This window comes from Schistocerca serialis, chromosome 8 (assembly GCF_023864345.2).
Source record: "Schistocerca serialis cubense isolate TAMUIC-IGC-003099 chromosome 8, iqSchSeri2.2, whole genome shotgun sequence".
In the NCBI taxonomy this organism is placed as follows: domain Eukaryota; kingdom Metazoa; phylum Arthropoda; class Insecta; order Orthoptera; family Acrididae; genus Schistocerca; species Schistocerca serialis.
In genome coordinates, this window is record NC_064645.1 from 632,357,844 (window position 1) to 632,378,356 (window position 20,513).

Genomic DNA, 20,513 nt, shown 5'->3' on the forward strand with positions numbered 1-20,513 from the left:
GGGTCTTGCCCCTCTCAAGGTGGAACAGGGTCCGGATTTCGCCAGCTTGTCGCCTGTTCTGTTCCGGGCTCCGGTGGTGGGACGACGGGGGCCTCTTCGTGTGGGTCACTTCCAGCCGTATTCGAAGGTTCCGGCTCGAGGGTTGGCAGATCCACTCGACTCCGGCCTTCCAATGGATGTGGAGGTCATCGCTCCTGCCCGACCCTCCACCTTCTGACGCAGTGGATCACAGTGGCTTCACCCCCCGAAGGAGGAGGAGTGCAGTAGCCACCAGAAAGATCGCGGGAGGCGCACATCGGCACGGCGCGTCACGGACGGTAGTTGCCGCAAGTAGAGTCCCGTCCACCAGAGGGCACGCGAGAATTAGGACGCGACCTCTGCTGGCGTAACAACAACAACAACAACAACTCAGGCAGCACGGGCCGTGCCCAGTCAGTTAACATCGGGCATGCCTAGGACACAGTCCCGGTCTACGCTAAGTGAAGTGTGATGTAAATGTGAACAGTGTTACTACAGTTTCCTTTACTGCTTGCTCAATATACAGATTGAATAACATCGGGGAAAGGTTACAACCCTGTCTCACTCCCTTCCCAACCACTGCTTCCCTTTCATGTCCCTCGACTCTTATAACTGCCATTTGGTTTCTGTACAAGTTGTAAATAGCCTTTCGCTTCCTGTATTTTACCCCTGCCACCTTCAAAATTTGGAAGAGAGTATTCCAGTCAACATTGTCAAAAGCTTTCTCTAAGTCTACAAATGCAAGAAATGTAGGTTTGCCTTTCCTTAATCTAGCTTCTAAGATAAGTCGTATTCCAATATTTCTACAGAATCCAGACTGATCTTCCCCAATGTCGGCTTCTACTGGTTTTCCCATTCGTCTGTAAAGAATTCGCGTTAGCATTTTGCAGCTGTGGCTTATTAAACTGATTGTTCAGTAATTTTCACATCTGTCAACACCAGATTTCTTTGGGATTGGAATTATTATATTCTTCTTGAAGTCTGAGGGTATTTCGCCTGTCTCGTACATCTTGCTCACCAGATGGTAGAGTTTCGTCAGGACTGGCTCTCCCAAGGCTGTCAGTAGTTCTAATGGAATGTTGTCTACTCCTGGGGCCTTGTTTTGACTCAGGTGTTCCAGTGCTCTGTCAAACTCTTCACGCAGTATCATATTTCCCATTTCATCTTCATCTACATGCTCTGCCATTTCCATAATATTGTCCTCAATTACATCGCCCTTGTACAGACCCTCTATATACTCCTTCCACCTTTCTGCTTTCCCTTCATTGCTTAGATTTTTGTGAGTGGGCAGAATTCTTATGTTTGTTCCTTTGGAATTATACGGATTGTATATGTCCATTCTTATTACAAGCGCAACACTGAGCTTGTCGGGATGGATGATCTTGGTACTTGTGCCGTGAGTAACACCTAGGGAAGACTTAATTCTGTTTGCCTGTGTAGCCGCCTGTTTAGCGAACTGCCTACGCGGCGTGGAAGGCTGTTTACTCGGCGTGACCAGTGTAAGCCTCCGCAGGAGGGACTCAACCTGACAAATAGCTGACTGCTCAAATTTGTGAGTCGACAAGGCACCGGAATTATACTGATCTAGTATTTGCGCTACCTGCTGAAATGATGGATCAGACTGTTTCAAAATCTGTTCTCTGAGTTTGAAATCAGGTCATTGTACATGATCGCATCATGAAACATAATATCTGAGTATAAAGCACCACAAGTACAGTTGAATTTGCATTCCCTTGTCAAACCCTGCAAATCTGTTAACCACTCATGATATTTTTGTTCTGGTCATTTTTGCAAGTAAAGAATTGATACCTTGCTGCTACCACATTCACTTGTTGGTCATAATAGTGAGTTAGTGACGGTACCATGTCATCGTAAGCAAGTTCACTCCGTGTGGCGTTTGGCAACAGTTTTTGTAGGAGCCTAAATACTACACTTCCTACTGTTGATAGTAGATAGGAAAGTTTCGCAGTACCTGGTACATTGTGGGCGATGATGTGGACTTCAGATTGTGATGACCACTCGAGCCATTCTTCTTCTTCTTCTTCACAAAACTATCGGAAAGGTGGTATAGCAGCTGTAGCAGGCGGTGCTCGTTCTGTCGGGCGTGCAGCGTTGGCCAGTAGCTGCTGCACCATGTTGAGTAGTGCAGAAATCTGCTGCTTCTGGAACTGAAACATCTGCATTAGCTGTGTGGCGTCTAACGCTTGCGGCTGTGGTGCCTGGGCAGGCGTGGGACAGGTGGGGTGGGCATGTTGGAATGCACAAATGCAACAAACAGACATAAAAAGCAAAGAAAATGTCTGCAACCCCCACCTGAAAACACTTACTAGCATAAACAACAAGAAAACTGTTAAAGCAAAGAAAAGCCCCTGCAAAGAAAAGAAAAGAGAAAATTAAGGCGCCAGCAAAACATTCCTTGGCCGTCTGGCACTGGATTCAGCAGATACTCGTCACCAAATGTGGGATCCTGCCCACTCGTTTCGTATAGGCTGCCTAAAGGATGCTGCATTCTCGGAATGCTTCACAACAGTTCAAGCAAATAACATTAGTAGTTTTATTTCAATAAAGCAGATTGACAATACTTATCTTGTATTTACAACAAGTGTTGCAAGCGACGGGCGACAAGCAAACAGTAATGTTCTTCGCTACAGACAATGTTCGTGCAAGTTTGACACACAGTTTGTGGATTACTAATAACTGCTATCATAGCATTCTCTGCTAATCAGTGCTTTGATGGCATAATCAACATTCAAACCAATGTGACATGCGAGTTGAACAACCTCCCAAAGAAGGAATTTTCTAACAGTTTCTTATGGTTGTATGAATGTTCTGTGCATTGTACTCAGGTACGTGAAACACCTGAACCACTGAAACCACAGCTTTATTTTTTATTAATCCTCTCTCAAAGCTTGCGGGACTGAGGGTAGTGTTATCAAACTTCTCGCATGCAAATCTTTTACAACTTTATTTAATATCTACTTGTTGAAAATAACATTGTGAAATCTGATTGCCAACTAGTAATCAACAAAGCTGAATACTTGGTCAAACATTCCATAAGCGAATCTTTTGTATAATAGGCAGCAATGTGAAACTGTATTAAAAGCTTTGCTGAAATTGAGAAAAAGGGATGAGCTGGGGCTCTGGTATCTATAGTCATCTGAGTTTCATCAGGGAAGGATTTCCATGCCTTAATTACCACCTTGCTTTTTGAGAGGATGGAAGGTATCTTTACAATTATGAATCATGATTAAAATAATACCATGTCTCATCTGCAGTACCGTAATTTTTAAAATTTATCCTTTATATTACCTTCATGGGTGTTAAAATTACTATGTGGCAATTTACAGCATGTACATTTTTTAAAGGACCTCTGTTCCTGTATACCATCAGTACCTTCTGTTTTGCTGAACATGTCTTGTGTAAGAAGATATATATACCTTTTTGCTCCAGAGTAAACACTCTCTTATACACTGATAGTAGTTGCTGGACAACATTTTTAAGAGTTCTGGAGGCTATTTTGTGATGGATATCTTGGCAAGTATCAAAATACTGCTTAGCAAATATAATTTTGATTTCCTGTTAGTCTTGTTAAAAATTTCTATACCTGGTATACTTGGAAGGTAAAAAAAGATTGATACTTTGTGGGGTATGTTAGAAATTGTCACACCTTATGAAAACAGTGTTGGATATTCAATGAATTTTTTGATTCCTTTGAAGACAACCCTTGAATAAATGCTAAAACAATGCTCCAGAGTTCATCAGAGGAGATCCGGGTTCACATTTGAGATAAAAGAAAGACATATTATTTACAAATCATGGTTGAAAAAATACTAACTGTTGTGTCGGCTACTGTGGAAGTTAGGATCAACACATACAAGGAAGGAGAGAAGTTGCAATGGCCGGTGGCAGGAATCCCAGATGATCTGTACATAACACCTGCAGATTAACAGAACATATCATTTCTGAAAAGGAAAGAAACATAACTTAACTTTCCGTTATGAGGTTGCTTGATGCGCTTTCTCTGTCTTCTACATGAGTTACTTTTTCAGAACACCTTATTCCTGTACTGGAAAGAAATGTAACGCAACTCCTCATTACGAGGTGGGTTGATGTGCTTCCTGCGTCTCCTACATGTATTTACTTTTACACACTGTTACTACTCGTAGAGTGCAGCCTAACTGTCGTGTTACTATTACTCAGTACTGATGCCTTCAAAGTCTGTGACCCAACTGACCCCGACTAGTGATGGGCAGCTGGTTAAGTCAGTGTTGGTGGAGGGTGCTGAATTCTGTCTTCCTGGAGGTATAGTACAGCCCCCTCTTTCCATTGACGCACGGCTCAATTTCTTCTTGATGCCTTTTCATGGAGCTGCAATGGTCGGTGTACAATTGATGCTTTAGAACTACACACTAACATGAATTCTTTATAGAAGAGTGGGAAAAATGATAAGAGTCCAACATCGGGGAAGATCAATTTGGATTCCAGAGAAATGTAGGAACATATGAGGCAATACTAATCCAATGATTTCTGTTAGAAGATAGGTGTGGACTTGGAGAAAGCGTCTGGCAATGTTGACTGGAATATACTCTTTGAAATTCTGAAGGCAGCAGCAGCAAAATACATGGAGTGAAAGACTATCTACAAATTGTACAGAAACCAGGGAGCATTTATAAGAGTCAAGGAGTATGAAAGGGAAGCAGCGGCTGAGAAGTGAGTGAGACAGGGTTGTAGCCTATCTCCTATGTTACTTCATCTACATCTACATGGATACTCCACAAATCACACTTAAGTGCATGGCAGAGGGTTCATTGAACCACATTCACAATAATTGTCTATTATTCCAATCTCAAACAGCGCACGGGAAAAATGAACACCTTTATCTTTCCATGCGAGCTCTGATTTCCCTTATTTCATTATGATGATCATTTCTCCCTGTGTTGGTCAGCGTCACCAAAATATTTTCGCATTCGGAGGAGAAAGTTGGTGATTGAAATTTTGTGAGAAGATTCAGCTGCAGTGAGGAACACATTTATTCGTAATGATGTCCATCCCAAATCCTGTATCATGTCTGTGACACTCTCTACCCTATTTTGGCATAATACAAAACATGCTGCTCTTCTTTGAACTTTCTTGATGTACTCCATTAATCCTATCTGGTAGGGATCCCAGTCCACACTGCATTAATCCAAAAGAGGACAAGTGTAGTGCAGGCAGTCTCTTTAGTAAACTGTTGCATCTTCTAAGAGTCCTGCCGATAAAACACAGTCTTTGGTTTCCCTTTCCCACAATATTTTGTGTGTGTTCTTTGCAATTTAAATTATTCGTATTTGTAATTTATAGGTATTTACTTGAATTTACTGCCTTTAAATTTGACTGATTTATCGTGTAACCGAAGTCTTTATGGATACCTTTTAGCACTCATGTGGATGACCTCACACTTTTCATTATTTAGGGTCAGTTGCCAATTTTTGCAACACAGATATCTTTTCTAAATCCTTTTGCAATTTGTTTTGATCTTCTGATGGTTTTACTAGATGATAAATCACAGCATCATCTGCAAACAACCTAATACGGCTGCTCAAATTGTCTCATAAATCATGTAAATAGATAAGGCACAGCAGAGGGCCTGTAATACTACGTTGTGGAATACCAGAAGTCATTTCTATTTTACTCGATGACTTTCCGTCAGTTACTACGAACTGTGACCTCTCTGACAGGAAATCATGAATCCAGTCACGTAACTGAGATGATATTCCACAAGCATGCATTTTCGCTACAAGCTGCTTGTGTGGTACAGTGTCAAGCACCTTCTGGAAAAGGAAATGCAGAAGACATAGAAAATTACCGGTCCATATCCCTGCTGTCGCCATTCTCAAAAATAATAGAAGCATTTATGAAAGACAGATTAATGAATTACCTGAATAAATACAATCATTTAAGTGAATCACAGTTTGGTTTCCAAAGTGGCAAAAACACGGAGTCAGCCATAGTACAATTCACAAAGGTTGTACTTGATGCTCTTGACAAAGATGAATGTGTCAAAGGCATATTTTTGGATCTTTCTAAGGCCTTTGATATAGTTGACCAAAAGATTCTATTAAATAAATTAGGAGCATTGGGAATAAGAGGGGTAGCAGCTAATGACTGGTTTTGATCATACCTAGCAGATAGGGTACAAAAGTAGAGCTAACACATACTTCAAATAGATCTAAACATTTAGTAAAACACTTATCAGAACCAAAATACATTAATGTAGGGGTTCCGCAAGGTAGCATATTAGGACCAATACTGCTCCTGATTACATCAGTGACTTTCTGCCAGTAGTGTTACTCATGGTGAAAAAATTCTTTGCTGATGACAGCAATATTATAGTCACTGAGAAAAAAAGAGAACTCCTTGCAGGGAAAGCAAATGTAGCTCTCAAGGAAGTTTATGATTGGTCAATAAGCAATAAAGTGACATTGAACATAAAGAAAACTAATGCCTTGAATTTCAGCTTGAAGAGGGAAAATGGCAATGTTAAAGTAAGTGTAGGTGGCACCTGTATAGAGTGTGTAACAAATGTAAAATTTTTAGGACTGAATATTGATTCTCAGTTGAAGTGGCGTGAACACACAAAGGTACTTGCAAACAGAATGTCATCAGCATGTTATGCCCTTAGAATCCTATCATCAGTGAGTAACATGCAGTGTCTTTTAGTTACATACTATTCATATGTAGGCTCAATTCTTAGCTATGGCATTCTTTTTTGGGAAACAAATGCACAAAACATGAACACAATTTTCAAACTTCAGAAAAGAGCCTTAAGAATCATAACCAAAAATGGTAGTCGAGCTCATTGTAAAGATCTGTTCAAAAAACTGGGAATTATAACTGCTCTATGTGAATACATTTACAAGTCAGTTGTACACATCAAAAATAGCATTGGTAATTACTGCACAAACAGTTCTGTCCATGACCATGGAACAAGAGCTAGACTCAACTCACATTTGACGAGAAAAAATAAACATAAAACTCAAAACAGCATTTTCTATCAAGGAACAAAACTGTACAATAAATTACCAAAAGATACTGCAAAAATACAGTTACTTAAAAGGGCAGCCAAAAAGCACCTGTTATGCAATACATTTTATACATTGAAGGATTACTTAGATAAAATAGAGTAGGGGCTTGATAAAAAAAAAATGTTATACAAATAAGTAATAATAATGATTATAAATGGAAATGGAAATGCACACTCATCCATCCACTCCACAAAACAGGGAACAAAACTGAACCAAACGATTACAGGGTTATCTCACTCATGCCAGTCACATATAGAATCCTCTGAAAAGTTCTCATGAATAGATTAGAAGAGCAAGCTGACCCAAAAATAGGAGAATACCAGGCTGGTTTTCGCAAGGGACGATCATGCATAGAACAGATCTGAAATCTGAAAATGATTCTCTAGATGATAAACACCCAAAACACAGTGGTCACTTTTGTAGATTTTAAAAAGGCCTACGACTCAATAGACAGAGTAGTGCTCTGCAACACACTGGAAGAGTTCAGCATTGACAGAAAGACAAGAGCAATCATTCGGCAAACAGTAACTGACACAGTCTCCAAGGTTAAATTTATGGGGGAGATCTCTGAACCATTTGAAATCCAAACTGGAATGCGACAGGGTGACGGGCTTTCACCATTACTCTTTAATATCATTCTTGAAAAAATTATCAGGACATGGGAAAAAGAAGTCAAAGGAATCCAAATGGGCATTAGAAAGGATAATAGATTCAATGTGAAGAGTTTAGCTTTTACAGATGACCTTGCAATCCTCACAAATAATACAAAAGAAGCCACTGGCCTGCAAATCTCCTATGGGAAAACCCAGTACATAGAAAGAGTGCCACAAGATAAATTGCCTATTGTGACAACCCATGGGAAAATCGTACAAGTACCACATTTTAAGAACCTGGGAGAAATCATCCAGCCATCAGGGATCAACCTAAAGACCAATGAGAAAAGAATAAAAAAACTACAGAAAGCATATAAACTAAACTACAGCAAGCATATAAACTCATGTGGAACTATTATAACAAAAAGTCCATATCCATTAACACAGAATTGAGGCACTACAACACTGTCATACTTCTGGAGGCAGTGTATACGTCTGAAACAACACAAATAGGTGGACAAACTAAAATCAAAGAAATAGAGAAACAAGAAAGGAAAATTCTCAGCAAAATTTTTTGCCCGATACAAGAGCAAGGAATCTGGAAGAAGAGATCAACATCAGAATTATATAAATACACAGACAAGATTACGGATACAGTAAGGAAAAGAAGAATGCAGTTCTATGGACATATCCACAGGATGAATGAAAACAGAATTCCAAAGCGAATTCTTAAAGTCATCAACTCAGGTAGGGGAAAAACAAAATGGATAAAAGAAGTTGAAGAGGACCTCAGACAAGCACACATAGCAGTAAACAATGCAGAAAATAGAACTGAATTCAGGAACATCATCAAAAAAACATAAATTTGACACCACAACACAGAAGAGATCAGGATGCAAATGGACAGGGGGGAAAAAAAAAAACAAAAAAAAAAACACAGTGAACACATGAAGAAAATTGGGGCTCAGAAAAAACATAAACAATCATCATAAAGGAATTCAAGTTCAAACACTCTCTTTAAATGGGAATAATCGAGAATAATAATAATAATAATAGTGATGATTATAAAACAACCAACATTCCACATAACACCTTCACACTTTGTTTTTTCCTTCTTTTTCATTTTCTAGAAAAACTTACCTCCAAGCTATGCATTGCATAATACTGACACCTCTTTCTGAGCTCAACATCTCACTCATTATAGAGGGATGCTGACTCAGTTTTTCAGGATAGCATATGGGAAATTGTGGTACAGAAAATGGCCCAGAGATCACCAGTGTGTGTGTGTGTGTTTGTGTGTGTGTGAGTAGTGATTGAAGTGTTATGAAACATTATGTGTATAGTGTGTGCAGTGACTGATAGTGAGATATGAGTGAACAGTGTGGCATTACATTATTAAATAAGTTATTTGTAAAAAAAATTATTGTATACCAGGAATAAATCTAATGATTGTCTCTAACTAGGAGTCTGTAAATGTATGTGTATGTGAATTAGCTTATTTTAAATTTTTCTGAATTTGTAAATACTTTGACATGTCCTATATCTGTGTATAAAGAGATCTACAGATGAATAAAGCTACTACTACTACTACTACTACTACTATATTTATTTTCTCTATGCAGTTGTTCTCAGATGATTGTGGTTAATTATGTAGAAGTTAAGTAAGTCACTGCCTGTTGTTCAAAAAGTGTTCAGAGAATTATGAGTGCGAACAGTGATTGCAAACCTGAAGGTAGCAAAAATTGACTTTTCTTTCCTCCCAAAGATGTGTGTGTCAATCATTTGTAGAACATAGTCCGCAAACAGATTTCCCTGCCATATCCTCATACACCCACAATCCTCCCACTACCTCCAATAATCACCTACAAAGGAGTGTCCCACTCCTCACCCTGGACTGGAACAACTGAACTATGTCCTTCTTCAGGACTTTGATTATCTACCATCGTGCTCTGAAATGAGGGACATCGTACCAAAGAGCCTTCCAGTGCCTCCTAAATTGGTCTTGCATTGTCTATCCCTTTACCACTGTCACTCCCAACTCCTTGCCACAGGGATTATGTACCTGTGGAAGACCAAGGTGCAGAATCTGCCCAATCTGTCGTCCCAGCATTTCCTACGTGAGTCCTGTCACAGGCTTATCCTACCCCATCAGAGAGGCCAGGCCACCTACGAAATCAGAAGTGTCATATACCAGCTCTGCTGCTAACACTGTACACCTTTTTATGTCGGTGTGATTACCAACCAGCTGTCCACCAGGCTGAATAGCCACTGCCAGATTGTTGCCAAAATCGAAGTTGATCACCTGATGGCACATGCAGCTGAGCATAACATGCTGATTTTCAGTGGCTGCTTCATACCCCAAGCTCTCTGGATCCCTCTCTCCCGCCATCAGCTTCTCTGAACTATGCAGATGGGAGTTATCCTTGCAACACCTCCCCCACTCCCGTAATCATCTAGGCCTCAGTCTCTGGTAACCCACTGTCCTCTCACCCTCCACCCGACAGTTTCCACTTCCTCCATCCTGTCACCCCCTCCACCCCTCCCTCCCTCCCAGTTCAGATCCCCACATAATCTTAAGGGTGTGCCACTGCCCACAGTCTGACACCTGCGCATCACTTGCTTAGCCAGTGCACCTGCCAACCCTCCCTCTCGCATTCCTAGTGGGCAGACCGGCTGCATCCCTTTCAGCTGTTCTGTGTGTGTGTGTGTGCGCGCGCGCTCAAGCATGAGAAGGGATTGCTCTGAAAGCTAAAGTTTTCTTCATTTTTTTGTGTGTGCCCAACAACTCAGTATGGTGCATTAAGTTTGTTTGTTTATGAAATCCAGTAATGTAATGCAGACATTTCTTTGTTTTTGCTTGTAAGCATCCAACAGCCATTGTAAAACACTATGTTGATTAGAGCAAAGTTACTGCTGATGTAAAATCATTTTGTGGTACTTTTATTCACACCATATTTCTTTACAATGAAATGTTATACATCTCTGTTAACAAGATCCATCCCAGTTTGGTATATTAACCCCTTTTCTTTTTGCAGATTTTGTTCCTAGCTGTTTGCCTGTAGCTCTCTGGAGTTTGAAACTTGACTATTTCTACGTCTTTATTGTATGGAGTCCTTAACTCACAATGTTTTGCGCCCCCGGTAGCTGAGTGGTCAGTGCGACATAATGTCAATCTTAAGGGCCCAGGTTCGATTCCCAGCTGGGTCGGAGATTTTCTCCACTCAGGGGCTGGGTGTTGTGTTGTCCTGATCATTATCATTTCATCCCCTTTGACACGCAAGTCGCCGAAGTGGCGTCAAATCGAAAGACTTGCACCCGGTGAACGGTCTACCCGACAGGAGGCCCTAGTCGTATGACATTTACATTTAAATTTTACTCACAATGTTTATTTCGTCTGAATCTGCATCTGAGCATTTGTTCCTCCGTTCCATCGTCTCTATGTTGTCTGTTTCCCAGTTTTGTTTCGCAATTAGCTGTATGTGGAGCAGTTCAGTTATAAAAAAATTGTAAGAATAATGGGAATTTTGGGATGCAAACAACAAACAAAAATGAGGAAATGCAACCATTCACATGGGGCTGGTTGATGTTTGTCACACAGAAACATGCAACAGGACAGAGCCTTTACTAACTTTGAAGCTATCACTCCTTTTATAGTTTAAGTGCACACACACACACACACACACACACACACACACATACACACACACACACAGATGACTAGATGCGTCTATCCTAACTCTTTTGAAAGCCAGTAACGTCTCTGAACTGTTAAATGTTCTTATGTTCCATGCCTCAGTCAGATACAGCTGATACTTTACTTTTTTTTAAAATTAAATTCATATAAAATTTTCACTAATGTACAGATAAATATATCCATGGATCCATTTGTGATGGTAACCTGTAGAAAACATTCTTGGTTCTCTTGTCACATCAGATCTACTTGCTCATGATCAAACAATGAAAATCCTGGATGAATAATGACAATATTATGAAAAGAATAGATTGCTTATCACGATATAGAGGAGATGTTGAGTGGTAGACAGCATAATAAAAAGACTGTGGACAGAGACAGTGGTTGTATATGCGTTGTGCTTGTTTGAATATGTGTGTTTTTCCTACTTGAGAAGAAGGTCGTTTGGCTAAATGGTCAGTTGTATATCAGTCTTTTCATTGTACTTGTCTGCGACCCAATGTCTCATCTATTTCTTGAGTAGCAATCTATCATTTTCATAATATTCCTTGCTCATGACAAAGACGATGAAGGCAATCAATGAAAGTTGGAGGTTTCATCCAAATTTGATGAAATTGGTTGAAATCCATTATTGTAACGTATATACATAACAAACATAGTCAATGTTAACTTGTTCCCTGAATAATACTTTCTACAGCAATAACAAATTTGGTGTGTATGTTCAAGCAACAGATCTTTTGCAATTCGAGTACCAGTTTGACATGCCTCAAAAATATAGCACAACATTTTCATTTTAGTACACTTGTATTATAAAGGCATAATGTAGAATGTTTCAGACATTATAGCCCTGTGAAAGAAGAGTCACACTGTTATTACCTTATGTTACAAATATCAAGAGGTTGTTAGTTGTATATTTTGTTATCAGATATGAAGTAGAACAGGAAATTGGCAGCAGGCAGTTAGCTGAAGAATTCTTATAGCCGAGTTATTATGCAAGAATGTGTACCTCTGTTCTTCAAGGAAAAAGTACAAACGAGAAGATAGTTAACCGTTTTAAGGCCTCAATGTTGCTATTGTATGTAGCAAGTCAGATCTTGGCCGAATAGGTTAGGAATACTATTGTGGAGCATGTGTAGGGGGCAGGTGTTAAGATGACACAGTGTAGAGAGAGCCATAGAGAAATAAAAGATAGGGAAGGTTTGGCATACAATTGTTTAGGATGGAGTAAGGGATGTAAGAACAGTCACACAAATTAGTAGGAATTGCAGCAAGGGATGACTGATTAGAATAATTAAACAATGGAGAAAACAGTAAAAACTATGAAGACAAGAGGTAAAGAACAGAAATCTTGAAACATACAAAAGAAATAGTAATAAAAAATAAGATGCTCAGTGAAGAAGCAGCATAGTACTTAAGCACAAAATCGATGGAAAAAAGATAACACCTAAAACTGATGAATTAAATTAAGACAACAGTAAGTAATGATAGAAGGGGAAGTAATGATGATACATAGATATGATGAATTAAGATAACAGTAAAAAATTGTAGAAAATAAATGAAAGAAAAAGGAGGTAAAAGAGATAGCTAGGTTTTAAAATGTTTGACCTGTAATACCATAACACAAATCATGTATTTAAATCAAGCAAATATCAATATACCACTTTTTGTCTCTAGTTTCATATGTTTTTAGGCTTTGGATCATGAGGGTGGGCAACACACAGAGGCAACACTGGGCAAAGCAACCCTCCTGCATTTGCGTCGGGAGTCTGAAGCAGCTGCAACCCTTTTGGATCGTTTGGTGATTCGAGATTCTTTGCCAGCACTTATTGAACGGACTCGTTGTCAGTTAGCCCTCTATGATTGGGAGCAATGCCTGGAGTCTGCAGATCGTGCCCTCAGTGCTGATGCTGGATGCCTACAGGCTCTTGAACACAAGGTATTTGCAACTTGATCTGGAGATCCGTGTTATTACTTTATTTATAAACTAGAACAGAGTGTATGAGACTTTAGTTGATTTCACATTGAAAATACTTTGTATTACTCACACTCACAATTCCTCTTTGATTATTCTGTCTTGTTTTCCAAGTTTCTTATGAATGTCTATAATACACATGATGCACAGTCCATGATGGAATAAAGACAGTATTATGTAACGGGTAGGCTGTCACCATATAGAGGAGACATTTGAGCTTTTGTCCACAAGACCTTCTTTTAAAGTGGGAAACACACACACTTTCACACAAGCACAACTGCCTCTCCAACACACACACACACACACACACACACACACACACACACACACACACACACATTATGACTGTCTCTGGGTACTGGGTCTAGTCTCAGTGGTAATATGTGTATGAGTAGTGGTTGTATGAAGGTGTGTGTGTGTGTGTGTGTGTGTGTTTCCTGCTTCAGAAGAAGGCTTTGTGGTTGAAAGCTCAAATGTATAGCAGTCTTTATATTGTGCCTGTCTGCAACTCAACCTCTCCTCTACATGGTGAGTGGCAATCTTGCCTTTCCATAACACTCCCTTTGTAGAAAACACATAAGCTTCATCCATCCCACAGCTTTCAACAAATTAATACAGTAAGCAGTAAATGGATCAACACCAACATGAGATCATACTTCTTCTGTAACAGCTAAAAGGAAAATTATTTTTCATTATGAAATGAACAAAGGGTAGCTTTAATTGAACTCCTATACACTGTACAGAACAGCAAAGTACCTTAAAGAAATATTCTGATTTGTTTTATAATCAGTTTTCAAACAAACATTGCACAGGAGAGAGAATTCATTTGTGTAAAGCTATAAAAAGACCTCGTTGGCTAAAAAACAATCATTACAGTGCTAAAATAGCATGTAGCATTTTACTCCTATAGTGGCAACTGAATGAAAGACATGATGTTGATTATTATGTAGACATGATGTTGATTATTATGAGGGTTGGAACTTTAATAGTGGCAACTATTTTTTTACAGCTCGTACAAAATAGATATGTGTTTCAAAGTTTTACTGACCTTCAAAGTAGTCACCACCATTCTGTATAACCTATTGCCAGCGATGTGGAAGCCGTAGGATACTCTTAGCAGTGCCAGTTGTGTTGACAGTTCGAGTGGCGCAGTCTATTGCCCGACAAATTTGTAGCAGTTGTCGGGCAATAAACCGTGCCACTCTAACTGTCAACACAACTGGCACTGCTAAGAGTATCCTACAGCTTCCACATCGCTGGCAACGGGTTATGCACAATGCTGGTGACTACTTTGAAGGTCAGTTAAAACTTTGAAACACGTATCTATTTTGTACGAGCTGTAAAAAAATAGTTGGCACAATTAAAGTTCCAACCCTCGTATGTAGTAGAATATGAACTCAGTGATCCATTTGATTATGCAGTATAAAATGTGCAATTTCCTCACTGCGTCTGATGTGTAACTAGGAATATATTAATATGGAAAGGGATAATTTATCAAAGATTATACTTAAACAATTATGTCTTTGATTTATGTCCAGCATGTTAATCCACAAGGCTTACGAAAGTATACACATCCTAGCATGGCAGTCAGTAATTGTGAGTGCAAGACCACTTGATTGTTGACCATTTGTGGCAATTTATAACAGACAAAGATTTGGATAGGAAGTTGGTTGTTGTGAAGTTGACAGGAAGGAAATGAAAATTGCCATTTTACATCAGTTTTGTGTATGAACTACAGAACTTTGTTTAAGTTCATCAGTGTAGCTGGGGATGAGCATACAAGGGTAAATGCAATACAAAGCCTTGAATAACAGTCAGCACAGGCTAAATCACAATCAGAATAATAATATTTCAAGGAAGCCCAAGTCTATAGCATAAGTGCAAAAAGCAAAAACCAACCAAAGAGATGTTCAGATGGAAACATAATCTTTAGAATTTTGTTCTTGTGAGGACCCATAGGCTCAATAAGTTTTAAGAGAGAAAACTTGGTCCAAACAGGCTGTAATGTTTGGGTTTGTGACTATGTTGTCAACTATAAATTCTGATGTTTCAGCGTCCATTGCAAGACGCTTTCCTCAGGGTGTATTGCTAACTGCTGAATGAGCTAGTTTGATTACTTATATACTATGGAGGAGTGCTGCCATTAGATATGAAGGTGAGGAGGAAGGGGTTTAGGTGTTCTTTTACTGGTCTTCGCATTGTGTCTTGTCATTGGCAGAAATAGGCATTTTACATTGGAGTGTCCATTATTGCTTGCCATTTGTTGAAATCGCCGAATAGGAAAATGAGCAGTGACTGCAGTGTAGTGCTGTTTACTAACTGCCTAGTATCGGGTGAGGAGCGTCAGCACTCTGTGTACTCTCTGCCGCTGTGGCCCACTGTGCGCCTATTCTTTGCGAGGACTGTCCTTCCGCAAAGCTGTCATTGCTGGCAGCCAAGGCGCTGTGAGTCAGTACCCGACTTCTCTATTCATATTGCTGGATCACTTGGCTATTTCTATAGCCTGTCTTATCTTCCTCCTCAAGCTAAATGGCTGTTTAGCCAGTACACAGGCCTCTCAAAATTCAGTCTTCATCTTGCACTGTTCCTGTTGTTCTGCCATCGCTGATTTATTGTATTGTTTGAGATGGATACATCTCTCGTGTTCAAATAAACTTGTGCTTGTTAGATGCCCAGTCTCGCCTACATATATTTATTGTTATATATCTAAAAACAAAGATGATGTGACTTACCAAATGAAAGTGCTGGCAGGTCGACAGACACACAAACAAACACAAACATACACACAAAATTCAAGCTTTCGCAACAAACTGTTGCCTCATCATTTGTGTTTGTTTGTCTGTCTGTCGACCTGCCAGCACTTTCATTTGGTAAGTCACATCATCTTTGTTTTTAGATATATATTTCCTACGTGGAATGTTTCCCTCTATTATAACCATATATTTATTGTTAGTGCTATTAGCTAATTTGAACTGTTAGTCATTCTCAAGCACCTGAAATACCTCCACAAAAATGGTGACATTGGTTTGTACATGGTCTGTCTACATGACACATCTCATGTACATATATACTTCATAGAAAAGTTAACTTATTGTCACAAATGTCATACTTCACATGACATTGACTATATAGACACCTGTGAAGGCACATGTTGCTTCCATGTGCATGTGTAGCACAAATATAATCCAATAGGACTAAGATTACATCCATTAGTAATACGCGTACAGAAAGCTGCTATATTGTAACATAGGCACAAAGCAGCCGAAGATGCTTAGAGTGATGTCCATGAATAGTTGATAGTACTGTGTAAGTCTGTGGTGTAGTATTTAGTGGCATATTATATCACTTAGTGTGTGAAGCAGAGCAGCAGAATACAAATCGATAGAATACATGGTATGATAACAAAATAATTGTATGTACATTATATTCACTATATATTACAGTTTGACAAGGTATCTGCCAGAGGTTATGTCGACCCTCCTAATGGGGCATGCCAGATGGTACATACACTACTGGAAATGGAAAAAAGAACACATTGACACCGGTGTGTCAGACCCACCATACTTGCTCCGGACACTGCGAGAGGGCTGTACAAGCAATGATCACACGCACGGCACAGCGGACACACCAGGAACCGCGGTGTTGGCAATCGAATGGCGCTAGCTGCGCAGCATTTGTGCACCGCCGCCGTCAGTGTCAGCCAGTTTGCCGTGGCATACGGAGCTCCATCGCAGTCTTTAACACTAGTAGCATGCCGCGACAGCGTGGACGTGAACCGTATGTGCAGTTGACGGACTTTGAGCGAGGGCGTATAGTGGGCATGCGGGAGGCCGGGTGGACGTACCGCCGAATTGCTCAACACGTGGGGCGTGAGGTCTCCACAGTACATCGATGTTATCACCAGTGGTCGGCAGAAGGTGCACGTGCCCGTCGACCTGGGACCGGACCGCAGCGACGCACAAATACACGCCAAGACCGTAGGATCCTACGCAGTGCCGTAGGGGACCGCACCGCCACTTCCCAGCAAATTAGGGACACTGTTGCTCCTGGGGTATCGGCGAGGACCATTCGCAACCGTCTCCATGAAGCTGGGCTACAGTCCCGCACACCGTTAGGCCGTCTTCCGCTCACGCCCCATCATGTGCAGCCCGCCTCCAGTGGTGTCGCGACAGGCGTGAATGGAGGGACGAATGGAGACGTGTCGTCTTCAGCGATGAGAGTCGCTTCTGCCTTGGTGCCAATGATGGTCGTATGCATGTTTGGCGCCGTGCAGGTGAGCGCCACAATCAGGACTGCATACGACCGAGGCACACAGGGCCAACACCCGGCATCATGGTGTGGGGAGCGATCTCCTACACTGGCCGTACACCACTGGTGATCGTCGAGGGGACACTGAATAGTGCACGGTACATCCAAACCGTCATCGAACCCGTCGTTCTACCATTCCTAGACCGGCAAGGGAACTTGCTGTTCCAACAGGACAATGCACGTCCGCATGTATCCCGTGCCACCCAACGTGCTCTAGAAGGTGTAAGTCAACTACCCTGGCCAGCAAGATCTCCGGATCTGTCCCCCATTGAGCATGTTTGGGACTGGATGAAGTGTCGTCTCACGCGGTCTGCACGTCCAGCACGAATGCTGGTCCAACTGAGGCGCCAGGTGGAAATGGCATGGCAAGCCGTTCCACAGGACTACATCCAGCATCTCTACGATCGTCTCCATGGGAGAATAGCAGCCTGCATTGCTGCGAAAGGTGGATATACACTGTACTAGTGCCGACATTGTGCATGCTCTGTTGCCTATGTCTATGTGCCTGTGGTTCTGTCAGTGTGATCATGTGATGTATCTGACCCCAGGAATGTGTCAATAAAGTTTCCCCTTCCTGGGACAATGAATTCACGGTGTTCTTATTTCAATTTCCAGGAGTGTAAAATGAAACACCAGTGAAATATTTAAAAAAGCTTACTTGATCTTTAAAAGAAATTAAAGATTCGAACATCATGTGTTATGTTCAAAACAGTAACAGATTATGTACACAAAGGGGACAATTTCTCTTAGTGCCATAATGCAACAGAGTGGGTTTCTCATCTGTCTAAATGGTGTGTAGTCCTACTGCTCAAAAGGTATCTGGCTGTTATTTATAAAATTGTTATTCAGCTAAAACTGTTTGAGTCTCCTCCCAGCTACTGCCAATGGTGGAAACATCTCTGGAAAACCTCTTTTGGTACGATGCGCAGCTGCTCTGTCGAATTCTGCATAATGTCTTCCCTGTTCTGGAATCTAGTCCCTTTCAGAGTCTTTTTCAGTTTAGAGAAAGCCAGAAGTCACTCAGTGCTAGGACAAGGTAATAGTGATGCTAGCAAACCACAGCCATGTTGTGGTTGGCCAAAAAACTGTGAATTAATTGCCAACGATGAGTGGGTGTGTTATATTGGTGAAGGTGTCAACTGTCTGGTGCCCACAAGTCTGGCCATTTGTGTGTCGCTGCTTCCTGAAGTACTCCTTATTGACATTAGTACCTTCTGGGATGTACTTGTGATTACCATGCCACTGAAGTCAAGAATCTTTCTTGACTTCTTCTTGGTCCAATGTCCTTGACTTTGATTTGTTGTGGCCTCCTAGAACATATTCTGGCCTCAAACATAATGAGGTGTCTTCAACAGAGTGCCCTCCTCCATGCCAACCTGCATGGATTCTGAAATCATCAATCACATGAAACCCAACTACGACTTTTCCCACATGACATACTGAAAGCTTTTGATCAAGGCAGTCAGGTAGATGCAGTATTTCTCAATTTTCAAAAAGCGTTTGACTCAGTACCACACCTGTGCTTATTGTCAAAAGTACAATCATTAGTGACTGGATTGAGGACTTTTTTGGTAGAGAGGACGCAGCATGTTGTCTTGGATGGAGAGTCATCGTCAGATGTAGAAGTTATGTCATGTCTGCCTCAGGGAAGTGTGTTAGGTCCCTTGCTGTTCATGTTGTATATTAATGGTGTTGCAGACAATATTAATAGTAACCTCAGACTTTTTGCAGATGATACAGTTATCTGTGGTGAAGTAATGACAGAAAGCTACATAAATATTCAGCCAGATCTTGATAAGATTTCAAAGTGGTGCAAATATTGGACACTTGCTTTAAATGATGAGAAATGTAAAATTGTGCACTTCACAAAACGAAAAAACGTAGTATCCATATGACTATAATACAGTGAGTCACTGAGCCAACTCATACAAATACCTGGGTTTAACACTTTGCAGGGATATGAAAGGGAATGATAACATAGGCTGAGTTGTTGGTGAAGCAGGTGGTAGGTTTTGCATTATTTGTGGAATACTGGAGAAGTGCAATCAGTCTACAAAGGAGATTGCTTATAAATCACTCATGCAACTTGGACGAAAATTTAATAGTCATGGGTGACTGGAATTCGAGTGTAGGAAAAGGGAGAGAAGGAAACATAGTAGGTGAATATGGATTGGGGGACAGAAATGAAAGAGGAAGCCGCCTGGTAGAATTTTGCACAGAGCACAACATAATCATAACTAACACTTGGTTTAAGAATCATGAAAGAAGGTTGTATACATGGAAGAACCCTGGAGATACTAAAAGGTATCAGATAGATTATATAATGGTAAGACAGAGATTTAGGAACCAGGTTTTAAATTGTAAGACATTTCCAGGGGCAGATGTGGACTCTGACCACAATCTATTGGTTATGACCTGTAGATTAAAACTGAAGAAACTGCAAAAAGGTGGGAATTTTAGGAGATGGGACCTGGATAAACTGAAAGAACCAGAGGTTGTACAGAGATTCAGGGAGAGCATAAGGGAGCAATTGACAGGAATGGGGGAAATAAATACAGTAGAAGAAGAATGGGTAGCTTTGAGGGATGAAGTAGTGAAGGCAGCAGAGGATCAAGTAGGTAAAAAGACGAGGGCTAATAGAAATCCTTGGGTAACAGAAGAAATATTGAATTTAATTGATGAAAGGAGAAAATATAAAAATGCAGTAAGTGAAACAGGCAAAAAGGAATACAAACGTCTCAAAAATGAGATCGACAGGAAGTGCAAAATGGCTAAGCAGGGATGGCTAGAGGACAAATGTAAGGATGTAGAGGCCTATCTCACTAGGGGTAAGATAGATACCGCCTACAGGAAAATTAAAGAGACCT

At 40.6% G+C, this 20,513-nt stretch overlaps 1 protein-coding gene across 2 annotated transcripts in view; it reads left to right on the forward strand.

Annotated features, from left to right (window-relative positions):
* The window catches only part of LOC126416348 (tetratricopeptide repeat protein 21B-like), a 260,751-nt gene that overhangs the window by 37,648 nt on the left and 202,590 nt on the right, over nt 1–20,513 (forward strand). For both annotated transcript variants that reach the window (XM_050084027.1, XM_050084028.1), the window contains exon 4: nt 13,057–13,302. In XM_050084027.1, the coding sequence (XP_049939984.1) occupies nt 13,057–13,302 (246 nt within the window). The remainder of the gene's footprint in view (nt 1–13,056; nt 13,303–20,513) is intronic.